This window comes from Octodon degus, unplaced genomic scaffold (assembly GCF_000260255.1).
Source record: "Octodon degus isolate 3935 unplaced genomic scaffold, OctDeg1.0 scaffold00050, whole genome shotgun sequence".
Lineage (NCBI taxonomy): Eukaryota > Metazoa > Chordata > Mammalia > Rodentia > Octodontidae > Octodon > Octodon degus.
This window is the reverse complement of record NW_004524626.1, coordinates 7,999,883-8,026,288: the sequence shown is the minus strand read 5'-3', so window position 1 is coordinate 8,026,288 and position 26,406 is coordinate 7,999,883. Positions and strand designations below refer to the sequence as shown.

General features: G+C 53.9%; 1 protein-coding gene across 4 annotated transcripts; it reads right to left on the bottom strand.

The window, feature by feature from the left end:
• Sgta (small glutamine rich tetratricopeptide repeat containing alpha) lies at positions 1-26,108 on the bottom strand. 4 transcript variants are annotated; one of them, XM_023716973.1, is made up of 12 exons: positions 26,021-26,108; positions 13,299-13,435; positions 13,016-13,122; positions 12,706-12,790; positions 11,816-11,915; positions 8,806-8,910; positions 8,008-8,146; positions 7,191-7,253; positions 5,681-5,718; positions 4,001-4,090; positions 3,715-3,836; positions 1-250 (listed from the first exon to the last, which is right to left on the bottom strand). In XM_023716973.1, exons 2-11 carry the CDS (start codon positions 13,396-13,398, stop codon positions 3,722-3,724), a joined length of 942 nt encoding a protein of 313 aa, XP_023572741.1. In that variant the 5' UTR covers positions 13,399-13,435; positions 26,021-26,108; the 3' UTR covers positions 1-250; positions 3,715-3,721. The 4 variants fall into 4 exon arrangements, with proteins under 4 accessions (XP_023572741.1, XP_004632790.1, XP_023572740.1 ...); XM_004632733.2 differs by lacking the exon at positions 1-250 and adding an exon at positions 1,273-2,102; XM_023716972.1 differs by lacking the exon at positions 1-250 and adding an exon at positions 1,273-2,018.
• Between the last annotated feature and the right edge of the window lie 298 nt (positions 26,109-26,406).

Genomic DNA, 26,406 nt, shown 5'->3' with positions numbered 1-26,406 from the left:
CCTGGTGAACAAATTATATTTGCTGAGGGCAAATGGGCTGGCACATCTATCTGCGTGCTGTGACAGATCAGGAAGTGGCTCTCAGCCTGAGCGCTGAAGATCGTATTCTGGGGTGTGCATCTTGGGCACTGCAGGTGCTGTCAGTGTCCCTGGCGTCCACTCCCTCTATGCCAGGCCACCCAAGTGACATCCACACAGGTTTCCAGACACTGACTACTGTGCCTGGGGATGAAAGTCGTCCCAGCTGGTTCTGTGAGAGACACAATCTGCTACTTGCTCTTCACATGCAATCTGTTGGCACTGCCATCCAGGGAGGTCCCCGAGGTTGTAGCACAGCGGGAGCCAAGCCTTCAGAGCCCCTAACTTAAGGCGGCAATCACTGCCTCACAAGGCTCACCCACTCCTGGGAGCGCAAGTCACGACTTACACTAAATCCACATTAAATTGTTAGTCTTTCCCTCTGACAGCGCTGCTCAGAAATAACCCTATTTCCAGCTTGTGTGGGACCAAGTAGTGATTATCTATGACAACTTCCCGTCAAGCGTGCAGAAGCCTCAGGCTCAGGGAGGAGACACTGGCAAGTGTCAGGGAATTCAGGATGGGGGAAAAGGGTGGGCCAAGCTGGAGGTACACTGCATGTGCACCCCAGTACTCCAGGACTGGGCTCTTCCTGTCCCCCACGTGTATGTGCTAACAATCTGTGTGCCCTCCACGGGTGCACGGGCATACGGGGTGTGCACTGTGTCACCCTCCCCAGGCTCCTCCACCTGGGCACTGGAGTCTAAGGGGCACTTTTTGTGCCAGGAGGCCCCCAGACATCTATGCTTCCCCCATTGCTCCTGTGGGAGCTGACAGCAGGTAACAGCTGAACCCCAAATCCCCAAATGTGAGGCTCTTTGCAGTGACAGTCCATGGAGATGGATGCCCTCCCTGGCAGGCGACCTCGGCCCAGGCTACGAGCCACCCCTCTAAGCTGCCAGGTTCTAGGGCTCCCTACACCTCAGGAGCCTGAGGGCTGCTCCTGGCACCCACTGCTACTGTTGGGGGCATTCCTCGGACTGCGGGACAGGGCACGCGCACCCGCAGGACAGCTCTGCACATGGTGCCTCGTGGCAGGGAGCAACCCTTCTGTAGCAGAGGCCACCATAAGGAACAGGGCAGTGAGTGCTCACTGGGGGCACCTTGGTCACAGAGGTCTCCATGGTCACTGAGGGGGCATATGGGGTGTGGAGCTGTGAATGGGGCTCACAGTGCCCAGAGGCCAATAAGAGCTGAGAGGTCACCAGGTCTGTTTATTCCCCACAGTTCCAGCAGACGCGACAGGCTTGCCACGTCCAGATGGTGAGGGCTGCGGTGACGGCCACCACCTCCTATGACACACACCGCTGCTGCCTCACATTCAGCCCGAGACCCTGACTCAGGTCTGTCTGTCCAGTGGCACAGGAGCCAACAAGGTCACAGGGATGTCTGCGAGGGCCACACTTGCCAGGAGCTGTTCCTCCAGAAGCAGCTCCCATGCTCTGTGAGCCGAAGGGTCCCTGCCTGCAGCAGGACAGGAGGGGACACAGAGGAGCCAGAGCAGGTCCCTCTGCACAGGCTAGAGGCTGTGCTGAGCTGTTGGTTGTGAGGACTGCAGGGAGCGAGCCTGTCCACACACTGGGCTGCAGGGTGTCCCAGGGCAGGAGTCGCATCAGGCGCTGCAGCTTGAGGCCCTTGGGTGGGGCACATGAGGTCCAGGCTGGGCACCCAAGCTGGGGCTGGCAGTGAGCTTGCCCCAGGTTGCGAGGTCAGGGTGGCTCTCAAAGTCCTTGAGGACAGATCAAAGGGCGGCAGGGACTACAGGGGGCCCAACTCAGTGACTGCAGAGCTCTTGGGGCCAGGAGGAAGGTTGCTGCTGGTCGGCACTGGGCCTGCTGGCTGTTTCCTCAGAAAGGGCTTGGGCCATGGAGGGACGAAGGGGCAGTAGGGCAGGGACAGCAGGGTCCATCCTAACGTGCAGGCCCGACTTCACTGTCTGCTTTTCCGAGCAGCCCGATGGGAGAAAATGGCAAAACACAGGAAGGCTCCTGTCAGCTGGGAAGGATGGGATGGCACTGGCACGGCTAAGGGACAAACAGGTGGGCAGGCAGGACTGAGACTGGATGTGAGGCCCATGCCCCAGGGAGGACAGGGCTACGGTGGCCATGAAAACCCACAGCAGAGGTAAGGCCACAGTGCACACCTGTCATCACAACACCGGGGGACTGAGGCAGGATGGAAAAGTTCAAGTCCAACCTGCACAACTGAGCAACGTGAGGCCCCGTCCCAGGGGAGCTCAGCTCAAGGCTCTGAACTCAGTCCCCAGTACCAGAGGTGGGGCTGGGTGCAGCTCAGTGGTGAGTGCCGGCCTAGCATCCCAGCCCTGCAAACAAACGCAACACACACAGCCACCAAGACCCCAACACGGCCCCATCGTGCTCTGGGCAAACATGGAATGGCCACGTGGAGCTGCGGCTGCTGCCCCGGCACAGACGAGAAGGGCCGTGCCTTGGGAGGTGCTGTCGGCCCCACACCTCGATGTGTGTGCACAGCCAGTGGGCAGAGAACTGGGCATAACTGAGCCACTTCACAGAATGGGAGAACAGACCCAGGGCCTTCGTGCTTCACACCTATTTTTTTTTTTTCCCCCAGTGGAACCAGGGATTGAACTCAGGCCCTTGCACTTGCCAGACAAGTGCTTATTCTACTGAGCTATCTCCCTGGCCCCCTTACACCTATTTCTAGGTCACTAAGTTGCCCAGGCTGGGATCCAACTCGCAATCTTCCTGTCTCAGCTTCCCAGAGGGCCGTGACAACAGGCACCTGTCTTTGTGCTTGGCTCCTGACTCAAGTATTCTTTTGTATAAAGCCTCCCTGAGCCAGGCCTAGTGGCGCAGGCTCAATACCTCAGCACATGAGAGGTCGAGGCAGGAGATCACCGTGAATGCGAGGCCAGCCTGGGCTACACAGTGAGACCTGGCCTCAAAAAAGCAAAACAAGGGCCAGGGAGACAGCTCAGCAGCATAAGCGCTTGCCTGGAAACGCAAGGTCCTGAGTTTGAGCCCCAGAACCATGAAAGAAAAAAGGCAAAAAAAAAAAAAAAAAAAAAAAGGCTTATTAAAAAAGAGGCTGAGGTGTGGCTCAGTGGTAAGTCCTTGCTTAGCATATGCAAAACCCTGTGTTCCACTCTCAGCACCAAAAATAAAAAAATAGAGGAAAATGTGCCCAAGATGTTAACATGAATTTACTCTGAACGCAAATAGTAAGGCTGTTCTTGTTGCTTTTTAAGGTTTTTCTAAAATAATCATGGTAGACAACAAAATGCAAAGAGGACCCATCAGCACGGAACGAGGACACCACCCGGAGCCTGGGTCTCTGCTGGAGCAGGGACGATGAACTTGGGGCCCCCGGGGACTGTGAACCACACCAACCAGGGCCACCTAGGACAACTTAAGGACTCATGAGGGGGACTCCTGCTCTCTGACAGGACATTGGAATGTCCCCTGAAGAGAGGGCAGCACACGGGCCACAGGAGGCAGCACCGCCCTGTCGTGTCTCCCACCCCAGGCCCCACCCTCGCCCAGTGGCCCCAACAACCTGCATGCAGAGCAGCACACTTGGCTGATGCCTGTGCCAGGCAGCACGACGCTCTGATCCCACGCCCCATGCTGTCCCCGCCCTGCTGGCCAGGCTCACCTGCCTGTTACTCCTGCTGCTCATCGTTGCTGGCACTGGGAGTCCGGCTGCGCATCTGGCTGCGCAGCTGCTCAATGAACTCGGGGTTCTGCAGCTGCATGTGTTGTGCGAACTGCTGGCCCCTGTGGACAGCTCAGCTTGTGGCCATGGCCCCCCGTATCTTCTGCCCTCTGGGGTAGCACCCAAATAGGCTGGAGGGCAGTGGGACCCCAGGGCAGCTGGGACAAGTCCTGCACTGTCCCATCCCGCACACCCGCACTCCCTTCTCCAGGGTGGCCCCACTCACGCCTGGATGAGGCTGGTCAGGTCGTTCTGTGAAGGGCTGGTGCCGGGGGTCCCCAAAGGGTTGTGGTTGCCTGAAATCATCCCGGACATGCTGCACGGAAGAATCACACAGGAGTCATGGACAGCCCCAGCTCACCTGTTACACCCGGCACCTGACGTGCCCCAGGAGGTGCCTCTCAACTGCTGGCCATCACAGGAGGAGACATTCTGTGGCTACCGCCCCAGACCCTGCGGCTTTGTCAATGTTCCCTGAAGAATGGGCCTCAGATAAGGCAGTCCTGGCTCCAGGGGATACTGGGTGACATCTGTGATCGCCAAGACTAGGATGACAAGCACGAAGCAGAGGCCAGCATGGTGCTCAGCACCTTACGGTATCCAGAGGACAGCCTGAGAGCTCCATGGCTGAGCTGTTTACCTCTAGATCGTGGAGAAACCTAGTGGGTCCTTGGTCAGTCTGCACGCGATCCGGCGATGACACCACCAGGTGGGTACCCAGGAGGACTACAGACGGGGACTCAAAAATGTCCCAATGGGCTCATGTCCCAGTGACACTAGTAGCACACTTGCCACAACACGGACAAAACTTGAAGACCCTGTGCTCAATGAAACGCCAGGCACAGGGACACACAGCGCAGGCTCCATGGACAGGAAATGCCCAAGACAGGCAAATCCAGAGACAGGATGTACACCTATAGGTGCTGGGGCTGGGGAGGGCAGGGGCGACTGCTCAGAGGGATACATGGGGCTACCTTTGGAGAGACAGGCTGCTTTCAAATTACACAGGGAAAATGGACGGGCGACACTACAAATGCGCTTACTACCACCAAGTTGTGCTTTTCCTTTTCCTTTTCCTTTTTGTGAAGGTCTCATTGTGCTGCTCAGGCTGACCATGAACTCCCTACCTAGCTCAGGCTGGCCTGAAACTCACAACGATCCTCCTGCTTCAAACTCTCAGGTGCTGAGGATTACAGGTGTGCACCGCCATACCCAGCAATGTGTGCTTTTTTTTTCTTTTTTATGTATTTGGCAGCTCAGACTCATAGTGATCCTCCTGTTTTCACCCTCCCTAGCACTGGGATTACAGGCATGCGCCACCGCTCAGCACGCGCAAGGGCAGGGCCAGCATGGCATGGGGTGCCAGGGATTGAGCCCTGGTTCCTGCACTTGCCTAAGTAGGTGCTTATTAGTCCACTGATCCATCTTGCCAGCTCTATGCTTTTTTTTTTTTTTTTTTAAAATTTTTTTTTTTTTTTTTTTTTTGGCAGAACCGGGGATTGAACTCTGGCCCTTACACTTGCCAGGGAAGTGCCTATTCCACTGAGCCATCTCCCTGGCCCCTCTATGCTTTTTTTTAAATTTTATTTTTATTTATTTATTTATTTATTTATTTATTTATTTATTTTGTGTGTGTGTGTGTGTGTGTGTGTGTTTGTGGCCAGTTCAGCCCACCAGGGGGCGGGCTGGCTGGCATGTGGTGCTGGGGATTGAACCGCGGTCCCTGTGCTTTTGCTTAGCTTGTTCTAAGTAGGTGCTTTAGACCACTGAGCCATCTCACCAGCCCCCCTCTATGCTTTTTAAAATAGTTCAAAACTATATATATATATTTCAACGTTATGCCCATTTTGCTAGATAAGAAATGTAACCACAAGCAGACACAAAGGGACTGTACTGTGTCACTTACAGCTGCTGGAGTTGGGGGCTGTTCATTATACTTGATGCCTGAAAAAAAAAAACAAAAAGATCACCCAAACACTGCCCCAACACATTCTCTTTAAAGCTTTGTTCCCCTCTGGTGGCATTGGAGCTGGCACATAGGGGTACTGTCCACTGAGCTACAGCCGCAGCCCTTTTAATTTCTTTTTTGTGGAACCAGGGATTGAACTCAGGCCCTTGCACTTGCCAGGCAAGCGCTTATTCTACTGAGCTATCTCCCCAGCCCCTCAGCCCTTTTAAATTTTGACAGTCTCACTAAATTGCCTAGGCTGGGCCAGAAGTTGGGATTCTCCTGCTTCAGCCTTCTAAAGTGCTGGGATGACAGGTGTGCACCACACCTGCCTGCCTGAAATCTGTCCATCCTCCCGTGTCCTCACCTACATGTAGGCCTGGCTTTTTAACTCTTTACTCTTATGTTTTGGTTTCCTCTGCTCATGAGCTGCACTTCCTGAATGTGACAGCTTCTGCCCTGCCCTGTCCTGGACTCTTTGGACAGACCTGAGCCCCATATGGGCTTCTCACCAGTAGCTTGGGTTCTTCTGGGCTGTGCCCATCTGTCCCTTGCTGCTACCACTGTTTAATTCCAGGTAGCTGGGGGGTCTGGTGTGGTTCTACTACCAAAGGAGAGCGCTTCCAAGGCATCTGCATCCACTCTCTTTCCCTCCTGGCATTTTCTTAGGACTGATTTTTTGTTTCACTGTTTTTGAGACAGGGTCTGACTGTGTAGCCCAGGCTGGCCTCTACTTTGCAGTGATCCTCCTGGATCAGCGTCCCAAGTACTGCAATTACAGGAGTACATCACCATGCCTGGCAGGTGCATGGCTCCAAGCAGCCACAGTAAGATGCTCCAAGCCTCTGGCCTGCCGTTCTCATGAAGGGCAGGACGTGCTCCGCTGCCCAGCACAACCCCTCCAGGGTGGCTGCTGAGCATAGCACCCACATAGACATGGCTGCTGCCCATGAAATAATCCACTGGTGGCTACAGCCTGCCAGCCCTCGATGGCTGAGGCTGGTGGTCAGTGGCCAGCTCACTGCTGTGCTGAGAGATGCGTGAGGGGCCAGTGCAGGGTGCCCACTCCAGGGTGAAGACGATGTGGGGTGACACCACAGGACAGCCTCAGGACTCAACACTAGGGAGGCTGTGAGCACCTAGGAAGTGGACGAGTGTGTAGCGCACAGCCCTGTGAGGGTTCCAGCAAGAGGCTGGTGGCACAGGATGCTGTCTCTTGCATATGATGGGTACTATCCCTGGAGGATGGCATCATGGCCCTGGGCACCTGGGACCCTGCATTATCTCTGAACCCAGGAGACACCACAGAGGTATCTGTCACCATGTCACATTGCCAAGAGGAACTGGACTGGGGACACAGATATAGCTGTCCTGGATCATTTGGCCAGGGAGCTCCAGCACTGCAGGGACACTGGCACACGGGCAGGTTGTAGTGGGGACACTGTGGGCAGGGAAGTGAGAGTGTTACCATGTTTATGAAGCTTGGGTTGTTCAGCAGGCCAGCAATGTCAAAGCCGCCCACGCTGCCCGTCTAGGAATAAGAAAAGCACTGATTAGTGGTTAGTGACACCCAGATGCAGCCCCAGTACAGTCAGGCCCAGGACCCAAGGGATGACAGGCCCAGAGTGCAAAAAGTCCATCCACCCAGGAGCCAGGGAGCCACACTGTGCCAGGAGCTCCAATCCACGTGGCCCATCAGTGGCTGCGCCTCTCATTTGCTGTGTTCGCATCTTGGAGCCAGGCTGGCCCTGCAGGAAGAGCCTGTCCCGGGGCACGTTGATGCCCACGGTGACCTCATGCGCAGATGCTGCTGGGCAAACACAAACTACCCCGGCAGGCTTCTACACTGAAGGCGTCACCCACTTGCCCTGATCACCAGGGCAGCCCGTGCCCAGAGCCCACTGCCTCGGCCTCCAGCAACCCTTTCAGCACAAGCCCGTGGGAACCTGCCTGGCCTCTGTAGATATGGGGGATCCAGGCATGAACTTTCCCCTGCCTCCAACAGTTATTTCCCTGTCTATATGTCTTTGTTTATTCCTTTTCCAGTACAAGGAGTGAATTCAGGACCTCTCCACTGAATGACATCCCCACCCTTACTCATTTTGAGACAGGGTCTTACCAAGTTGCTAAGTTCTCAGGCTGGGCTTGAATATGTAATCCTCCTGTCACAGCCTCCCACAGCACTGGGAGGACAGGCGGGCACCACTCCTGTATCGTAACACCCCTAATGGCAAGGAGCCCTGGCACCTCTGGGTGCCCACCTCTCTCTCACCCACAGGACTCACAGGGCTGGGGGCCTCCCGGAGCTTCAGCTCTGCTATCTTGAGGTTGGACTTGTAGGTCTCATTGTCGGGGTCCAGCTCCAGAGCCCTCTTGTAGTAGGCCACAGCCTCCGCGTGTTTGTTCAGGCTAGACAGTGCCAGGCTGGGGGCGAGTGTGCAGAAGTGGGGTCACCTCTGCTTGACCTTCCTGAGGCCCTGCCCCCGAGGGGACCCAGCAACTGACCCCCACTCTCAGGTGTTGTCATACCATGGCCAATTTCTCCACAGGGACAGCCAGCCTCAGCAGTGCTCAGCTGGGCTAGAAAACTGGAGCCCATGAGTGCACGCCAGGCACCCCAAAGCCCAAGTGAGGCATGGGGATGGCAGAGGGGGACAGAGCTGGGCTGGGCACACACCCGGCACAGAGCTCCTAAACCCTTGAACCTCGAGGGACAGTCTCCTGCCGCCTGTTAGGAGCCCCTGGGCCACAACCCAAGACTGGTCTCCTTAGCAGAGGAGACCCAAGCACCACTCCTAAGGCTCAGCATGAGGCTGCAGTCAGAAAGAATGGGGCCTCAGGCTGGGAACTCAGTTGGGGTGGCTTGTTCAGCCCCGGGGACAGAGGTGCTCACTCTGGTCCCCCAGCCTTCTCTGGGCACCATGGTGGCCAGCTATTATTGATGTTCTCTACAGCCACCATTTGTGACAAGCAGGATGCTGAGCACAGGACAAACTTCCTGGGGCTCTGAGCCACCTATGCAGGCTCCTCCTCAGAGGAGGGTGGAGGTGGCACTCCTTACCCAGTGCCTCTATGCCACTCACCCCATGCGGCCGTAGGCCTTGCTGTAGGCTGGGTCGATGCAGATGGCACGCTCGCAATCCTGCACAGCGCCTGTGTAATTCCCCAGCTTGCTGTAGGCTGCCGCTCTGGGGAGACAAGGCCAAGTGGGGTCTGGGGCTGGTGAGAAGAGCATCCCCACTAGGCACCGTGACCGGCCCATCTGCAGGAAGTGGGCGCGGTACTGTGGTCTGGGCCCATAGTTACCAGGTACTACCACAAAGGCTCTGCCCACCTGAGGGGCTCTTGGGGCCCAAAGCCAGGTGCAACCCCTGCACATAGCAGTAATCACAGCCCCTGTACCCACACTTCCTAGCAAGCCTCACTTTCTGCTGTCAGATGGGGGAAGCAGCCTCACGGGGTGAATGGGAGGTGCAGGGTGGGGGTGGTGGTGGCCACCAGCCTGAGGGCCTGGCGATGGGTGGGCGAGATGGACCACAGGCTGCGTGTTGCCCACGAGTGTGGCATTTGGTGACCGATGGGCCAGCGGGGGGACTGGCTGTCGCCTGGCCTCATACAATGTTGGTTGCATCCCTTCTCCATTCAAGAAAGCAAGTATTGTGGTCCCTCCATAGCCACAGGGGATGAGTTCCCAGCCACAGAGGACACCCGGAGCCATGATGGCCCAAGACTGTGGAGTGTATGGCTCTCCTGGATATGTGCAGACTCAGGATGAGCTTTAACTTTGTTTTTTGGTGGTATCGGGGATTGAACTCAGTACCTCGTGCTTGCCAGGCAAGCACTTATTCTACTGAGCTATCTCCCCAGCCCTAAGCTTTAACTTATGAACTAGGCAAATTCAGAAACAACTATAATAAAACTAAGACTACAATAAATATACCACACTAAAATCTGTAAATATAGTCTATGAACTAGATGAAAAAGAACAATCACAATTGTGTACCATATTAAATATATGTGAACCTACTTTTTTTTTTTTTACATATTTGGTACAGGGTCTCAGTACACAGCATGGACTCGTAGCGATACTTCTGTCTTCAGCCTCTCCAGCCCTGGGATTACAGGCATGTGCCACTACGCCCGTTCATGAGGCCAATGTGCATGAGGTGCCAAGGATCGAAACCCAGTCTCTGCGTTCACCTAAGCGGGCACTTAGTGGGCCGACCTATCTTGCTGGCCCTAATCTACTCTCTTAACAGTGCAAGCAAGCACTGGTATTCCCAGAATGTGGTCTAGGACCAGGAAGATAGCTCAGCAGCACAGCACCTGCCTGGCAAGCCCAAGGTCCTGAGTCTGAGTCCCAGTACCAACAACAACAACAAAAGAACACAGACTGTGGTCTATAGTGGGTAACAAAAACTGTAGAATAAATCTGGGGGCGGGGGGGGGGGGGTCTGGCCCTAGCTCAGTCCTTTAAGTGGCTGCTTCCACAAAGCTGTCAGCCTCAGGTTGCTGGAGTTCGAACCTCACAACTCTCCCGCTAGCCAAAAGTGCCCTGAAGGCTTTCGAGGAACCAAAAAAAAAAAAACAAAAAAACCCCAAAAAAACACACCCTTATTCCATTTTAGCCTAGCCACCAGTAACTGTCACAGTCATTATGCATGTCCACAACACACTAGAACTTTGTGCGATATCCTATCCTCAAACTGTTAGAAGTGCTGGTCATTTACTTGCCATTCCAGTATTTATCTTATGTTTTACTCTAGTACTTCTTTGCTATCATGAAAACTTTTTCTGAGTTCAATTGTTTGGAAACATTTAATTTTCTGAATATTGTTTAATCTTGATTTTCATTCTAAGATTTTACTATATCTTTAACTTACAATTTATTTAAAAGACATTGTATGATATCTTCTAGTGTTAGAAACTTTAAAAAGTATATTTCCATTTTCTGTTGACTTTTAAAAAAAAACCAGAGGTTTGTACCTATGTTGTTCATTTATTATTTCTTTACTATATCTTGTAATATGAGAAACTACTTTGGCAGTAACAATACACAATGTACTAACCATTGTTACTCTCCTAAAATCTTGTTTTGAGATTTTGTACCATTGTTTTTATTTTTTTCTTTAAAATAAAAATAACTGATGTCAAAAATCAATCAATCAATCAATCAATCAATCAATCAATCTGGGGGCAGGGGTATTGGCGAGACACAGTTGTTATTTCAGCATTCTGGAAAGGACCGCATTAGTGACTTGAGAGATATCCTATCTCAAAATAAAAAAGCAGCCAACCATGGTGGCACATGCTTACACTTTCAGCATTCAGGAGGGTGAGGCAGGAAGATCACTGTGAATTCAAAGCCAGCCTGGACTACATACTGAGTTCAAGTCCACCCTGAACTACATAATGAGAATCTTGTCTCAAAAAGCCAAAATAAATAAATAAAATAAAAAAGTAAAAAAAGAGGAACTTAGATTACATCTCAAGGCCAAGGTCTTGGGTTCAGTGTCCAGTACAGAAGAAGGAAAGAAGTCTTTGAAAGAAGGAAAAGAAGGAAAGAAGGCAGGCAGGAGAAGCCAGGCACAGTGTGCATGACAATACCCAGGAGGCTCAGGCAAGAGGATTATGAGTTTAAGCCCAGCCTGACACAAGGACTTCAAGGCTGGCCTGGATTACAGAGAGACCGTGTTGTAAAACCCAAAACCAAACCCAATCCCAGAACGCAGAGCCTTCCTGCACACAGGACACGACTGACAGACCTCTCTCCTTCCCACAAGCTGCCTCAGCCCATGCATCCCACAAGCGAGGCCGGCGCAGGCTTAGCTCAGGGCTGAGCATGTGCCCAGCATGTGTGGCCCCGGGCTACAGCCCAGCAGGAGGAAAAGAGAAAAAGGAGAGACCAGACAACAGTACCGTGGGGGAGGTCACTCTCACAAGCAAGCAAGCAAGTTTCGGTCATTCCCTCCATGTGCTTGTGGTGTGGGAATCCCACCATGGGGCGAGAAGGTCACTGCCAAGTGTCCCTGAGGTCCTCACCCGAGCTGCGCCCGACCACCCTGACCTGGGGCACTGGTGCCCCCACTGTACCTGTTACAGAAGTACACGGCATTGGCGGGGTTCAGCTCAATGGCCTTGCCGTACAGGTGCACAGCGGCCTCGAAGTTTTCCACCTTCATCTGCTCATTCCCTGCACAGAAAGATGGACAGGCAACTAGCCAGTCAGGCAGAGCTGCGCTGCCGGGGGCTGGAGGCTGAGAAGCACATCGGGCCAGTGTCCCTGTAGCTTTTATCCTGGGAACAGCCGGGCAGAGGCCCAGGCTACTATGCTATCTTCCCTCCATGTCCAGGGACACGGGTCAGACCTGTGCACACCAAAACCAGCAGGTGCCCAGGACCCTTACACAAAGCTATCAAAGGGTGTTTGCACAGAACCTGTATGCTTCCTGCTATGTACTTTTTCTTCTTTTTTTCCCTGGTACTGGGCACTGAACCCAGGCCCTCCACACAGAACTATGTACTCAGCCGTTTTTGAGACTGGGTCTCCCTGAGTCACTAAACTGGCCAGGCTGGGCTTGAACCACAGTCCTTCTGCCTCAGCCTCCCAGAGTGCTAGGAACCATCTCTAGAGAATTTGCAACACCTAACACAATGCTATAGGAATAGCTGTTACACTGTTGTTTGTCAAGGAAAAACCTATGTGTTCAGAATAAATATAATTTTTCCCTGAGCTTTTCTACCATCTACAAGTTTTACCATCTACTGTTTTTGTGGTGCCCATGGATACGGCAGGAATCACAATGTCTCAACTTCCTAGGCACCAGCCTCTCTTGGCAGCATGAGTCTGACTGCAAGCGTCTGGGCAGGCAGGGACTGGGCTCTGCCGTGCTCTTACAACACTCTGCCCACATGCAGCCAAGCGGCCTAGACCTCCACGCCCGCAGCCAGCGCGCTGACCTCCTCCCCCAGGGCCACCTCACCTTCGGTTTTGAGGCGCTCCGCCTCAGCTGAGTCCTCCTCGGAAGGCGGGGTCCGCTCAGGGGTCTTCAGGTCCTGTGGCGCCTCCTGCCCACAGGGAAGACAACCCGCTGTGCCTTCCCAAGCCTGCCCCTTCCAGCCTGCCATCCCTAGGGTGGCCACAGGAGCAGCCAGCTCAGAGGCCCAGGGGCTCTACAGGCGACTTCTTGGCCCTCCAGGTACGGCCCAGGATGAGCATGGCCACTTGGCCTCTACACTGGTGGTGCCCAACCATGGCTGCCATCATCTCTGGGATGGGCATGGGAGGCTTACCTTGCCTGAAGCAGCTGCTTCAAATATCTCCGGCAGGGTCTGGGGGAGCGCAAGGTCGCTATCATCCACTGTCACCCCGAACGCCGTCTCCAAGCACTGAATGGCAACTGTAAGGGAGAACAGGGTGTCTCTACCACATGGCCTCTTCCTCACGATGCCCCAGTGCATCCCTGGTCTGTGCCCTGCAGGGCCCTTGCCTGGTTCCTTTCCTTCCCACCGGCCTGGGAGCTCAGGAAAGGGCAGGGGCCCAGCCCCCAACCCCCCAGCAGGCCAAGCCATGTACCTTCCAGGCTCTCCTGGGCATCAGAAGAGAGCCCGCCGTGCCGCAGCTGGTCGTGCAGGAACTGGATGATGGCGTAGGCCAGGCGCTTCTTGTTGTCCATCTTGAGCCACAGGAGGACGTGCCTGGGATTTCAAGATCTGTGGAGCCGCATGGAAAACCAGGTGAGCTAGGTCACAAGCAGCTCCTTTAAGCCCTTATCTGTACTCCCAGGTCCAGCAGCCACCAGACCCGTCCTACACTCAGCAGCCCTGAGGGACCCAGAGCATTTAAGCCTATTTGTGTCTAATATGGGGAGCCCGGCCTTGAGGGCCCGATTTGCCTGAGTACAAAGAAAATGACCTGGTCCCAAGCACCACAGTACTAGCCATACCCATTCCATACTCAAAGCTCTTGCCTCTGGACACCTGCTCCTCAGTTTTTCATTCACTGATGATTCATTCACTCTTTCCATTCATTCATTTTGCAGTAGTGGAGATTAAGCCTAGGGCTTTCCCCCAAGCCACATCCTCAGCCTTGTTTTCTATTATGAGGCAGGGTCTTGCTAAGTCGCCCAGGCTGGGCTTATTCTTGTGATCCTCCTGCCTCAGCCTCCCAGAGTGCTAGGGTGACAGCCGTGTGCCACTGCAGTTGGCTGCTTCTCCTGCTTTCTGGGTGAGTACCAAACACCTCACCCAATCAAGGTACCTGCCTTTAGCTGATACCTTCAGGGGCCACAACAAGGGTCTTCCACACCCCCTCCCAAAGCTCAGCAGGTGCTTGGCTCACATTCATGGTCCCTGAAACCCTGGCAAAGCTCTAGAAAGTACCAGACAATGAGGCCAGGAGAGGGCTAAGCCCAGAGCTGCAGCCTTACTTCACATTGGTGACCTAGTGCCTAGACCAGCATGGAGGGACGGGAATGTCACAGTGCTGAGCAGGAAGCCACAGGTGCAGGTGCCTGTGGAATGGTGGAACAGGGTGGGTGATGCCATGCAGGACTGGGCCCTGCTGAGCGGCTGCCAGCCCAAGCAAGCCTGGCCTGGTCAGCATCTCCCCCTGGAGGCCAGAGAGTGACACAAAACTTTCTTTTTTTTCTCTCTTTTTTTGTCTTTTTGAGACAGGGTCTTGTTAACTGGTAGTGGCGGCACACACCTGTAATCCCAGCACTCGGGAGGTTGAGACAGGAGGATTGCTTCTAGTTCAAGACTAGCCTGGCTACAAAAGTGAGCACAAGGCCAGCCCCAACTGCATAGTGAGACCCTGTCTCAAATAAATAATAAATGCTGTGCTGCCCCTGCCCCTGGGCACACTGAGCCAGTGACCAAAACTGGGTGTGGTGGCACATGCCCTATAATCCCAGCACTGGGGAGGCTGAAAACAGGAGGATCACTACAAGTCTGATATGAATAGTAAGGCCCTGTACCAAACACATTCATTATATACGTACATACAGGGTCTCGCTACGCAGTTCAGCTCACTTCACCTCACCTTGTAGCCCAGGCTGGTCTGGAACACACAATGATCTTCCTGACTCAGCCTCCTGGATGCTAGGATTAAAGACATGCGCCACCACACCCGGCCTAACACAAAACTTCTGACATGACAAAAACCGAAGAAGAGAGGCAACACCCAGGGTGCCTCAACCAGGCTGAATGTTGCCAAAGTCACATCCCCCAAGCACAGATGGCAGTGAGTCTAGAGGATGCCAGGAGGGTGCAGCGACAAGTGTCCTCAGAAGGGCAGGAAATGTGGACACACATACAGGAATATTCTTTCTCCTACGGTACTAGGGATTGAATCCAGAGCCCCTGCATTGAATTACATCGCTGGTCCTTTTTTAAATTCAAGACAAGGTCTCACTAAGTCACTCAGGCCGGGCTTGAACTTGCAACCCTTCTGCCTCAGCCCCCCAGATACTCGGATGGCAGGTGTACACTACCACAGCCAGCTCATCGAAGCTACTTTTAGCCCACCAGCTTGCGGACACCTGATGGCTGCCCAGCCCTTGGAAGTGGATGGGACAGGATGGCAGTGAGTCACAAGGGCCACTATAGTGGGACACGCAAATCCATGAAGCTAGGAGCGGGATGACGTGTTGATCTTTGTGCCTCAGTTTCCCTATCTGTGACATAGGTTTAATAAACACTGCTCTAGCTTCCTTTGGGTCAGGGAAAAAATGACCGGGAAGTCCTCAGCCCAGATATTAGTGCCCTGTGACTCTTGAGAAATGCCAGCTCTGGGCGGCAGTGGCCTAAGGAACCACTCCATAGGTCACAGGTCACAGCAAGCTGTGCCTGTAGAGGGGTGGCCACTCCAGCAGGGCAGGGGATATGGCTCCTCCAGGCCAGGCGTTGTGTTCCACAGTGCTAGGGATACCTGGCAGTCCTTCACTCCAGGCACCCCCCTCTTTCACCTGCCCTCTAGGCCAGGCAAGGCTGCCCTAATGAGCCGCTGCCCTCAATGCACACTGGCCTGGGCCTGCCCTGCACAGCCTGTGCATGCTTGCTCAGCTCACTGCGTGCCATGGCTGCTTCTGTCTGTCCCCACTTCTGGACTGAGGCTGTGGGTCGGGGCTGGGTCTCTGGGTCCTCCTCCTGCAGGACTGTGTCCCAGGCACCCACTACCAAGGTGCAGGAGAGAGTGGCCCTGACTTTCCAGGGTAAGTGAGGCTCCAGTTGGAACTGTGGGTCCCGTAGGAGCCGGGGCCACCAGCAACCTGCAGGACATCTTAAAACAATCTATTCCTCAGCTGCGGGTCTAGCCTGCTCCTGTGCTCAAAGCCACTAAAATGATGTGAACCAGAGGGGGCAAGGCTGCAACTCCCCCTGATCTAACATGGCATAGAGCTGGCACATCAGGCCCACCTTGGGCAACGGCTGCCACTGCACATCCGTGTGAGCACAAAAGAGGGCCCCACAGGCTCAGCAAGTTCCCTGAATGCACTTGGTGAAGCCCCAAGCCCCAGGACCCTAGAATGTGACCTGGAGAAGGGCTTTCAAAGATGCATCAGGCTCAGAGGGGGTCAAGGCCTGTGGTCCTGGATAAACAAGCAAGGCCCACTGGGGACAGGCGTCACGCCACGCTCCCCACGGCACTCCCAGTGGGAACAGCAGGTCGGGCCTATTTTTAGGTCTGCCGACCAGGCAGAGGGCCTGGTACAGTGCCCAGGGTCATGCTGAAAGGACACACTGGCTATCAGCTCAGGAGCTGTGCACACCCTGGCACAATGTGGCTCCAGAACAGAGGAGCAGGTCCCGCACTGCTGGAGACCCAGAGACCAGCAGCTAAGGGAATAAAGCTTCCCACAGTCTCTGCACAAAGCCCACTTCAAGTGCCCAGTGTCTGCAGGCCCGAGACACTCAGGTGACCACGCGAGCACACATGCTTGAAACCAGCAGGTGTATAGCCACGGATGGCGTGGTACAGCTGGAGGGGAAGTGCTCCGCCACTAGGTGCGGAGGGCCTGCTACGCTGCCGGCTGATCTCTAACAGCAACTTAGTGAAATACTTGCGGCTAGGGACAAGGAGGCGGGCAGCAGCTGCACAGAAGTTCTGCTTCTGCTTCTGAGGCAGGTCTCACTACTACCCACAAGAGGGCCTTGAACCTCTGGGCTCAGGCATTCTTCCACCTCAGCCTCCCGAGTGCCAGGACGAGAGGCACACACTGCACCCGGTGTGATCGGCAGTGACCAACTGGGGACTCCCAGCTGAGCCGGCGCGGTGCTGGGCGTGGGGGCGCATCTGAGCGCTGCTGCCAACAGCGTAAGTAAGAGAACTGGAGAGGGGAAGAGGCGCGCTGGTGGAGCTCCTGGAGGAGCCCGTCACGCTGGCGTCCCTGACATGCACCTGGCTGCTCTCACCGCCAGAGGAGCCAGGATGAGCCGAGGATGGCCGCGGTAGCCTGCGGGGAGCTCTGCTCCTTGCCCTGGGCATCGCTTCCTGGCCCCAGCGCAGCTCCCTCGCGGCTGGCACAGCCACTCCAGCTCCCACCGCTGACCTCTGGGCCTTCCCAGCACAGATCCACGAAACAAACTTTCACGAGACATTGTCATGGGCTCTAGGCCTCTGGCTGGACTCATGGGGGGCACCGCCATGGGCTCCAGGTCTTCGTGTGGCCTCCTGCAGGACGCTGCCGTGGGACCAGGCCCTTAGCTGTATTCTCTGGGTCTTTAGTGTGGGGACAAATTTCCTTCACACTTTTGTATTTGACTCTCTGGGTGACAATTACAAAATAATCTTATAAATTTCGTGTCCTGTATTGAATTGTTTCCCTTGACTATAACACCTGGATTGCCAGATTTTTTTTCTTTTTTCCCTGTACCAGGGATTGAATCCAGGGCCTTTGCACTAAGCTACATCCCCAGCCCTTTAAAAATGTTTTTTTGAGACAAGATCTCACTAAGTCACTGGGCTGGGCTTGACCTTGTGATCTTCCTGCTTCAGCCTCCTACAGTGCTGGATAACAACTAGCTACACCCGACTAGTCATGCCCTTCTAAGTTAATGTTTAGAGAGAAAACAGACCCTGAAATCTTAGGGCCAGGGCTACTCAGAGTGACAGGTTCCGCTGGGATCCAAACCCCAAAAAGTCCCATCCTGCCCACATGTTCCACAAGTGGCTGCACAGGCTAAGCCTCTTGGACCCCCTAAGATGCCTCACAGTCTGTGACCACAAAAATGAACAGCAGTCTCCTGACCGCACTGCCTTAACCTGACCCTGGGCCACCACACACGTCCTTAGTGCCCATGATAGAACCAATTGCCCTCAGACCCAGGTCTCATGGGATCTGGGCGCCTGATGGTGCTGCACAGCAGGCTCCAGGAAAGCTGTGTGGGCCTGCAGGAAACAACGTCCAAAAAGAAGGGATCAGTAGGCATGGTGGCACGTGCCCCTAATCCCAGCACTGGGGAGCTGAGCCAGGAGGATCACCCTGAGTTCAAGACCAGTCTGGGCTTCCAAGTGAGACCCTATCTCCAAAAACGTAACAGCAAACAAACCAGAACGGGGAGAAGCTAGATACAGAAAGCTGCACCGTGAGGGTGCCATGAGCAGGAAATGCCCAGGACAGGACTCAGGAGTGCAGGGCGGCCAACTCACAGGGCTTCCCTCTGGGGAGATGGGAAGGTCCGGAGCTAGAGAAGGGACGGTCACACAGCTTCGTGGATGTGCTCAACAAAATCCACCGTGTGTGTGTGTGTGAGAGAGAGAGAGAGAGAGAGAGAGAGAGAGACAGACAGACAGACAGACACCAGGAATTGAACTCAGGACCTTGTGCTTGCCAGGCAGGCACTGTGCTGCTGAGTTATATCCCAGATCCCAAATCCATCCAATTTGATTATGTTAATTATATCTCAATATTTAAAAAGAGAAAACTATAAAGAGTTATGCTTCCTGTAAGTGGGCAGAGAGCTCTGATTTCCGAGTACCCTTGGGGGCAGCTGTGAATTTGCGCCCCCCACTGCCCTAGACACTGGGAGGCCCCCAACTGTGAGACCTGGGGTGAGGCTGGGGGAGAGCCTGCAGCACAGTTGGTCCCAGGATCTCTGAGACACAGCAGGGCCCACGAGGTGCACTCCAAGGGGATTCCCCAACTAAAGGGGTTCAGATATGAGACAGTCAGGTCATCTGACACACTCCAAAGACCGAGTCCACACACCCAAGGACCCACTCCAAAGCCTAAAAGTTTTGATTTACAAAGAAGCATGTTTTAAAGACACGTCCTGACAGCAGTACTATTCACAGCAGTTTAAAGGTGGAAACTATCCATGCAACCTTTAATAGACAAACAGATACACACAATATAGCCCAGCCACATAATAGAATATTACTCAGCCGTGAAAAGGGGTGGACTTCTGACACATGCTGTAATGGGGACAACCCTGAAGACATTGTGTTGAGTGAAAGAGACATGACTCCACTCCTAAGAGGTCTCTAGAACTATGAGATTAGCAGAGACAAAAAATAGGGCAGCAGTGCCTGGGACTGGGGAGGGAGAGGAAGTAGTGTCTTATGGGGACAGAGGGCTGTTTTCAGAAGGTGAAAACACTCTGGAAATGAGTGGGGCATAGTAGCACCCACCTGTAATCCTAGCCCTTGGGAGACTGAGGCAGGCGGATCACTCTGAGCTCGATAGCCAGCCTGGGCTATGTAGCGAGTTCAAAGCCAACCTACACCATACACTGAGGCCCTACCTGAAAAAATAAAACAAAGGCCGAAGCAATCCAGGCAACCAGGAGGCTGAGGCAGGACTGCTGGGAGTCCGAGACTAGCTTAACTTCATAGTGAGACTCTGTCTCAAAAAAAAAACAAACCCAAAAACCAAAAAACAAAACCCACAAGCAGCCCCCCCCCCCAAACATTAAAGAGTGGAATGTGGTGACAAGTGTGAATGTGCTTATGGTGCTGAACCATACTCTCAGAAATGGTTAAGAAGGGGCCAGGGAGATGGCTCAGTAGAATAAGCGCTTCCCTGGCAAGGGCAAGGGCCTGAGTTCAATCCCCGGTTCCAAAAAAAAAAAAAAAAAAAAAAAGAAAAGAAAAAGACATGGGTTAAGATACTCAGGCTTATATTTTGTAACAACTAAAATTTATTTAATAAGTATTTCCCAATGAGGCCTGGGATTCTCCTGAGCAGGACAACCTTTGATCCCACACCTTTTTTGGGGAGTGGGGACAGTACTAAGCATTGAGTCCAGGACCTTCCCACTGAGCTCCAGCCCCTGCCCCTTTTAAAAAATTTTCTATTTTGAAGCAGGGGCTAAGTTATTTAGTTACCCAGACTGAACCTGAACTTGTGATCTTCCTGCCTCAGCTTCCCAGAGTGCTACTGTGCTACAGGGCCCTGTAACTCTAGACCTTGACTTTTTTGCATGCTGTAGTTTAAACCAGGGTGCAAGCTCGGGGTGGTCTCTGATCTCTGGAGAGGTGGTACTCACACAATTACACAACGAGGCTGACCCACCCCACTGCTTACATAAGGACGAAGTTCAACAGTGACCACAGACACCAGGCCTGGCAAAGTCCTGCCACAAACCTGGATGCCTGCAGCTCAGTTCCCTCACAAGAAGAGGTGACTTGTTCCCATAGTGTGGTTATCACGTCTGCCTCACACAAGAAGAGGTGACAAGCGCAAGCAGCTGTGAGCATACCACTGCAGCTGACACTGGCCTTGGTGACCCAGGACTGGTCCCTCATGGACAGCTTTCTCTGTGTCTGAGTGGGGGAAGGATCCTCTTTCCTTCTGGTGGCACTGACACAAGCTGACAAGGACACCTGAGCTTGGAGCTGGGAGGATGCGACCACACCTATGCCCAGGGCTGAAAGCGAAGTTGGGCGCAGGGTGTGCACCTGTGATCCCAGCTCTCTGGGAGGCTGAGGCAGGAGGATCAAAAGTTGGAGTCAGTCTCATTGCTATTTGTTTCTCAATAAAATTACGGGGAAAAAAAAAGTTGGAGTCAGTTGGGCAACTGAGCGAGACCCTGACTCAACAGTTGTAAAAGGGCTGCAGAAGGAGCTCCAGGAGAAGGCCTTGGCTTCAATCCCCAGTACTACACACACACCTATACACAAACACACACACACACCCTCAACAACAAACCTAAAAGCAGGAGCCCACTTACATCCAGCCAGCCCCCTGCTCCTGCCCCTAATCCCATTGTACACACGGCTCCCAACACTTGGTGCCCTTCTTCTGAAGGACAGCCAGGCTTGGGGTGGGAGGGACTGCATGGTGTTCTGCTGACCGCCAGATAAAGCTGGTGGGTTTTTTTTGTTGTTGTTTGTTTTCCAGTGCTGAGGATCAAACTTGGGACCCTGGGCTCGTCAGGCAGGTGTTTATGCCACTGAGCTATATCCCCAGTCCCACTAAATAAAGTTTTATTGGCACACTGGCTGTGTGCGCTGAGGCAGAGCAGAGCCACTGTGAAACAGATTGATAGCTGGAAAAGCCTGAGGTGTTTTCTACCTGGCCCATGATGGAGACCTTGGAACCACATCGTCAACTCCAGCATGGCAGCTGAGCACTTCCTTGCCTCTGGCTGCAGCGGTCAGCTGAATGATAGATGGGCTTGTGACTCCAAGGCCACTGGAGCCTCCGGGGCCTCATTTATAGGTGATGGGGCTTTTGGGGGGACCAGAGCCTGAAGTCAGATGCCCTTGGGTCTCACCCCTACCCAGACTTGGGAGCCAACTTCATCTGGGCATTATACCTGAGCTCCAGCCAATACCCTGGCTTTCTTCCTGTGTGTGTGTGTGTGTGTGTGTGTGTGTGTGTGTGTGTGCAGGGTCTCACTAAGCAGCTCAAATGCATAGTGATCCTTCTGCTTTTAGCCTCAGGTACTGGGATTACAGGCACATACCACCACGCCTGGACTCGGCTGCCAGCTCAGTATGCCTAGGGGTGGGGCCAGCATAGCAGGTGGTACCAGGGATTGAACCCCAGCCCCTGCTCTTGCCTATGCAGACACTTAGTCCACTCAGCTATCTCGCTAGCCCTTTCTTCCTCTTCTGCAGCATGGGTAACCACTAGGGCTCAGCTGCCTTGTAAGCCAATAACCATGGCTTGTCAGCCCTGTGCATGAAGGACAGCTACAGTAGCCTGGCCTCTACTCAGGGTCTCCTGGGGGCACAGTCATCAAAGATGAGACCTCCCAGGGATCCAGAGAGCCCCTGTGCCCTGGAATGACCTACCCTACTGAGGTCCTACGACAGCCTCCACAGTGAGATTCATACAATGAACAGGGAGGGAGAGGGGTCAGTCTCGGAAGCCAGGTCCCCTGGTCACACTGATGGCCCCCTGGGATGTGTTCTGCTATCTGCTGGGAGCAGGGAGAGAGCTCAGTTTTGTTCTAAATAACTGACAGAGGGTCCCCCAGGTGCACATATGTGGGCTGGGCAAACTCTGGGAATGTCCTGGTCACTGCAGGGGCTGAGCAGCATCCCAGCCTCCACCTGCTGAGTACCAGCAGCTCCCCAATAAGGCAGCTACACACATCCCCAGTTTGAGAATTGCTGGAACATGACTCACAGTGGAGACCCGTGTACCCCAGGTCAGTGCAGGGCCACCAATCCTGCTGCCTCCTTCCTTTCCCAAAGGGAGGACTCCTAAGTGCAATCCAAGCCTGGCTTCTCAAACTCACAAGCTTGCCCTGCTGCAGAGGGCAGCCCAGTGTCCCACACATGGGCCTCCCTCCACCACAGGGTACCCTATCCTCAGAACAATCACAACTTGTAGGGTTTTGGCTGCAGAACAAAGTTCTCAAAGGCAGCCTCTCTGGGAACAGCAAGGGCTTTATTAGTGTGAGGGCCCAATGCCGATCGAGGCCAGGCCCACTAGGCAAAGGGTGTGTCAGGGAGATGATGGTCACCGGCCCAGCGGGGCAGGCTGAGGACCTGGGCCATCTCCCTGAGTGCCTTCGAGCCCCTTTCATTTTGCCTTGAAACCCAAACACAAAATGACACTCATCTGCTACCCAAGGCAGACCATTTAGGAAAAATGGGCCCCCTGCTAAAATGCAATGGTTGGGCCGGGGAGATGACTCAGTGGAATAAGCGCTTCCCTGGCAAGCACAAGGAACTCAGTTCAATCCCCGGTTCTGCCAAAAATAAACAAATAAATAAATGCAATGGTTGGACTGGGGATACAGCTCAGCGGCAAGGCACCTGCCTGGCAAAGGCAAGGTCCTGAGTTCCACTCCTGGTACCTAAATAAATTAGTAAATAAAATGAATAAAATCAAATAAAATGCAGTGGTCTCACTGTCTGATACCCCAGTGAGATGAGCAGTCACTGCACATGTGCCACAACGCTCCATCCTAACTTGCAGCCCCCTCACACGTGGCACGTGCAGGAAGGCAGGGGTTTTACTCCCTACCTGCACCTTGGGATCCTTGGATTCTAACTGGGTCCCCTGTATATCCCCACACCACAGCCTGTGACTGGGCAGGCGATTACAGGTTAGAGCCTGGCCTTGGCAACTTAGCAAAACTTCACCTCAAAATAAAAAATAAAAAAGAGATAGGATGTAGCTTAGTGCGAAGGGCCTGGGCTCAGTCCCTAGCAGAGCAAAAACTTAAACTGAAAATCCACCTCTGCTCCCTGCCACCTTGGAGACGCGTATCCAGGCCCTCGATCTCTGGGTCAGCTCTTGAGTGCGCAGGGGTAGGTTCCCACTCCAAAGCCTCTGTGCTCCACCAAACTCAAGCCTGGCTTAGGTGGGGAAGATATTCCCGTCCTGCAGACGCCAGCACCTGCTCCTAGTCCAGCCTGGTGTTTTTAGTGAGGCCTTTTCTCAGGTCATCTTCCCAACTCAGGCTCTGGCCTGCTACTGCTTCCCACAGGCATCCTGTAGGGAGACACTGGCTTGTGAGCAAATTTGGATCAAGCTCCCTGAGGCTTCTCTTTTGCTCTGGAATTCCTCTTCTGTACCACAGGTTTAGTGAACACCCTCTCCTGCACCTCCTCCTATTCCTTCACCAAGGGGCCGATGCCAGGTGCTGGCACAGCCCTCCAGCCCTGAGTCATGCAGACTGAAGCTCCCGAGGAGCCGCTGACCTGAGTGGAGCATGACCCTGCTGGGAGCCACTCTGACTTCTAGGAAGCCTGCAGCATGGACCTCGGCTCAAGCTTTCCAGGCACCCAGTGAGAGAGGAAGCATTGCAGGGATCTCCACGGAGTTCTCAGAGGGAACAATTCCTTCAGCTCTGCACACCACAGACCTCATAGTTCACACCCTGCTGCAGACACAGCAGGAACCTTTGGAGCCTGGCTAGGCTCCCTCCCACCTCCCACCTAGAGCAGCTGCTGCCACACTGGGCACTCTACTCTCACCTGCTATCTGAAGGGACTACACCTCTTCTTCAGAAGAACTAAACATTCAAGAGATATTGAGGACCACATTATAACACAGCTATGATGCTCAAAGCACGTGCTTCTCCAAGCAGTCTCACTCCAGAGCCTCAACGCCAGTCTGTCTCTCCCCCATAGGAACAGGGATTGAACCCAGGGCCTTTGCACTGAGCTCAATGTTCAGCCCTTTTGAGATAGGCTTCAAGTTACTAAGTTGCCCAGGTGGGGTTAGAACTTGTGATCCTTCTGCCTCAGCCTCCCAGAGTGCCGAGATTATAGGTGTGAACCACCACACTTGGCTCCAATATGCCCTCCTCATCACACAAAAACTGAGCACATACAATTTAACACCCCTCTCAGTGACCATAACAGTGCAAGATCACTGGTCTAGAGTGATTTTTTTTTCCACAGAACATGACCCCTGGATTGTTGAGGGGGTGTCTTGGGCACTGTAGCCTCCCTGGCCACACATTCTATCCAGAGCACCCTTTGTCCATCTGGGACAACTCTAAATGTCCAAGACAATACCCCATCTTCTCTGGGGGCAGAATCACCCCTGGTTGAGTGAGAACCACTGGGTCAAGGGACCGCATATTGCATTTCATGGTCACCTGCACTGCTGAGGTCCTAAGAAGCTGGACACAGTGACATTCATCACTGAGTAGGGAGGGACAGAGGGATCAACGTTTTGAAGCAGGGTCCCCTGGTCACATGTCTGCCCCAGTAGGAGTGCGTTTTGCTGTGTCCGGCAACGGAGTGAGCTCCATCTGCAATCTGTTTCCCAGTAATAAATACAGGACTCTCCTCTGAGTTGGGATATCCTGGACACTGCAGTGTACAGAGCAGCGTCCCTGGCTTCCACCTGCTCCCCCTTCAGCCCAAAAAAACTGCCCTTGATAGAGAACAACTCTTCTGAGGAGAAGGCAGACAAAACAATCAGACAGAAACAAAGACAGGGGCCAGGGAGATGGCTCAGTGGAATAAGTGCTTCCCTGGCAAGCGCAAGGGACTGAGTTCAATCCTCGGTTCCAACCAAAAAAAAAAAGAAAAGAAACAAAGACTACTCAGCCTACAAGATTCAGACCATCTTCTGATGCCACTCCTAGTAAAAATACCCATTCTCTAGGACACACTTAGCCAACTCTTGGCATCTCAGACATGAACGTTAGGAACACTAACTTCGCAGATCTTGCCCCGCAAGGCACAGACTTTAATTTCTGGCACAGACTTTTACAGCTCCTTTTTTAGGGTGAAGAAAAGGAGCGCTCGGGGAGGGGTAAGTGACTTGCTCAAGTTTACACAGCTGTCAACGAATTCGAACTGGTCCCCGCCCCTCTTATCCCCCAAATCTAGCATCACATTCATAAGTCCCTCAAATTGAACTAAGTGTCAATAATAAGCCTTTGGCGTTCCCGCTTTGCGCTCTCTGCACTGTGGTTCTCATATGCTCAGGGAACGACTGACGACAGCCGTCTTACAGAAACAGAAACTGAGGCTCCGGGCGGACAAGAGGCTGGCCTCTCTCACCAGGAGAGGCGGCGCAGGGACGAGAGCCGGGACAAACCTTATCTCCGGGTCGACCCGACAGTATTTCCAGTAAGCTCAGAAGAACTACGGCAGCTACGCGTCGGGTGCTTTTATCACCTGTGGTCCTTGCCACCCACCTGGGACCTACCATTTCTACAGTTGGAACCCAAGAGAGGGAGACCCGAATCCGCGCTGGGCCGCCCGACGGCGCCTTACCTCAGTATCCCTTTCGCACCGCCCACTCACAGGACCGCGCGGGGCGCAGCAACTCCGGCTCCAGACCTACCTCCTCTTACGGACTCCTGAGAACCGCAGACTCTGAGCCGTTGAGCCCGGGCCCACCCAGCTAGGCGCGGAGCCCCCCCACTCACCTCTCAGGCGACAGAGCACCGACCCACCGACGGCTGCGCCTGCGCACCGTGGCGCCGCTCGGCTCCGCCTCCTTCATCTCAACGCTTGCGCAGAAAGAGCCCTCCTCGGTTTGTTTTTATTCTGCGCAGGCGCGTCCGTGAACGCCCCTTGCGTGAGAGGAAGTGACGCAATTTAGAGGCGGGAACAAACTGGTCGTTAGGGCAACTGACCTCTCAGACCCAATAAAGGCCGGAAATTAGGGCTGATTTGGAGTCTATAACCAGGATGGAGCGGTGCTTGGTGGAGCAGGGGAGGACTCCAGCTGGTCGGCTGAGCAGACCACGTGGTATACAGATCGCCGAGTGATTTGCGAACTGCCGGGAGTCTGAGTACTTGGATCTTGGAG

What these genes read in the sequence shown, in the direction of transcription:
- Sgta (XM_023716973.1), bottom strand. Translation starts at nt 13,398, where the DNA reads ATGGACAACAAGAAGCGCCTGGCCTACGCCATCATCCAGTTCCTGCAC. An exon ending in AAGCAGCTGCTTCAGGCAAG is followed by an intron (nt 12,791 to 13,015) that starts GTAAGCCTCCCA and finishes CCCTGTGGGCAG; the next exon opens with GAGGCGCCACAGGACCTGAA. An exon ending in ACCCAAGCTTCATAAACATG is followed by an intron (nt 5,719 to 7,190) that starts GTAACACTCTCA and finishes TTTTTTTTTCAG; the next exon opens with GCATCAAGTATAATGAACAG.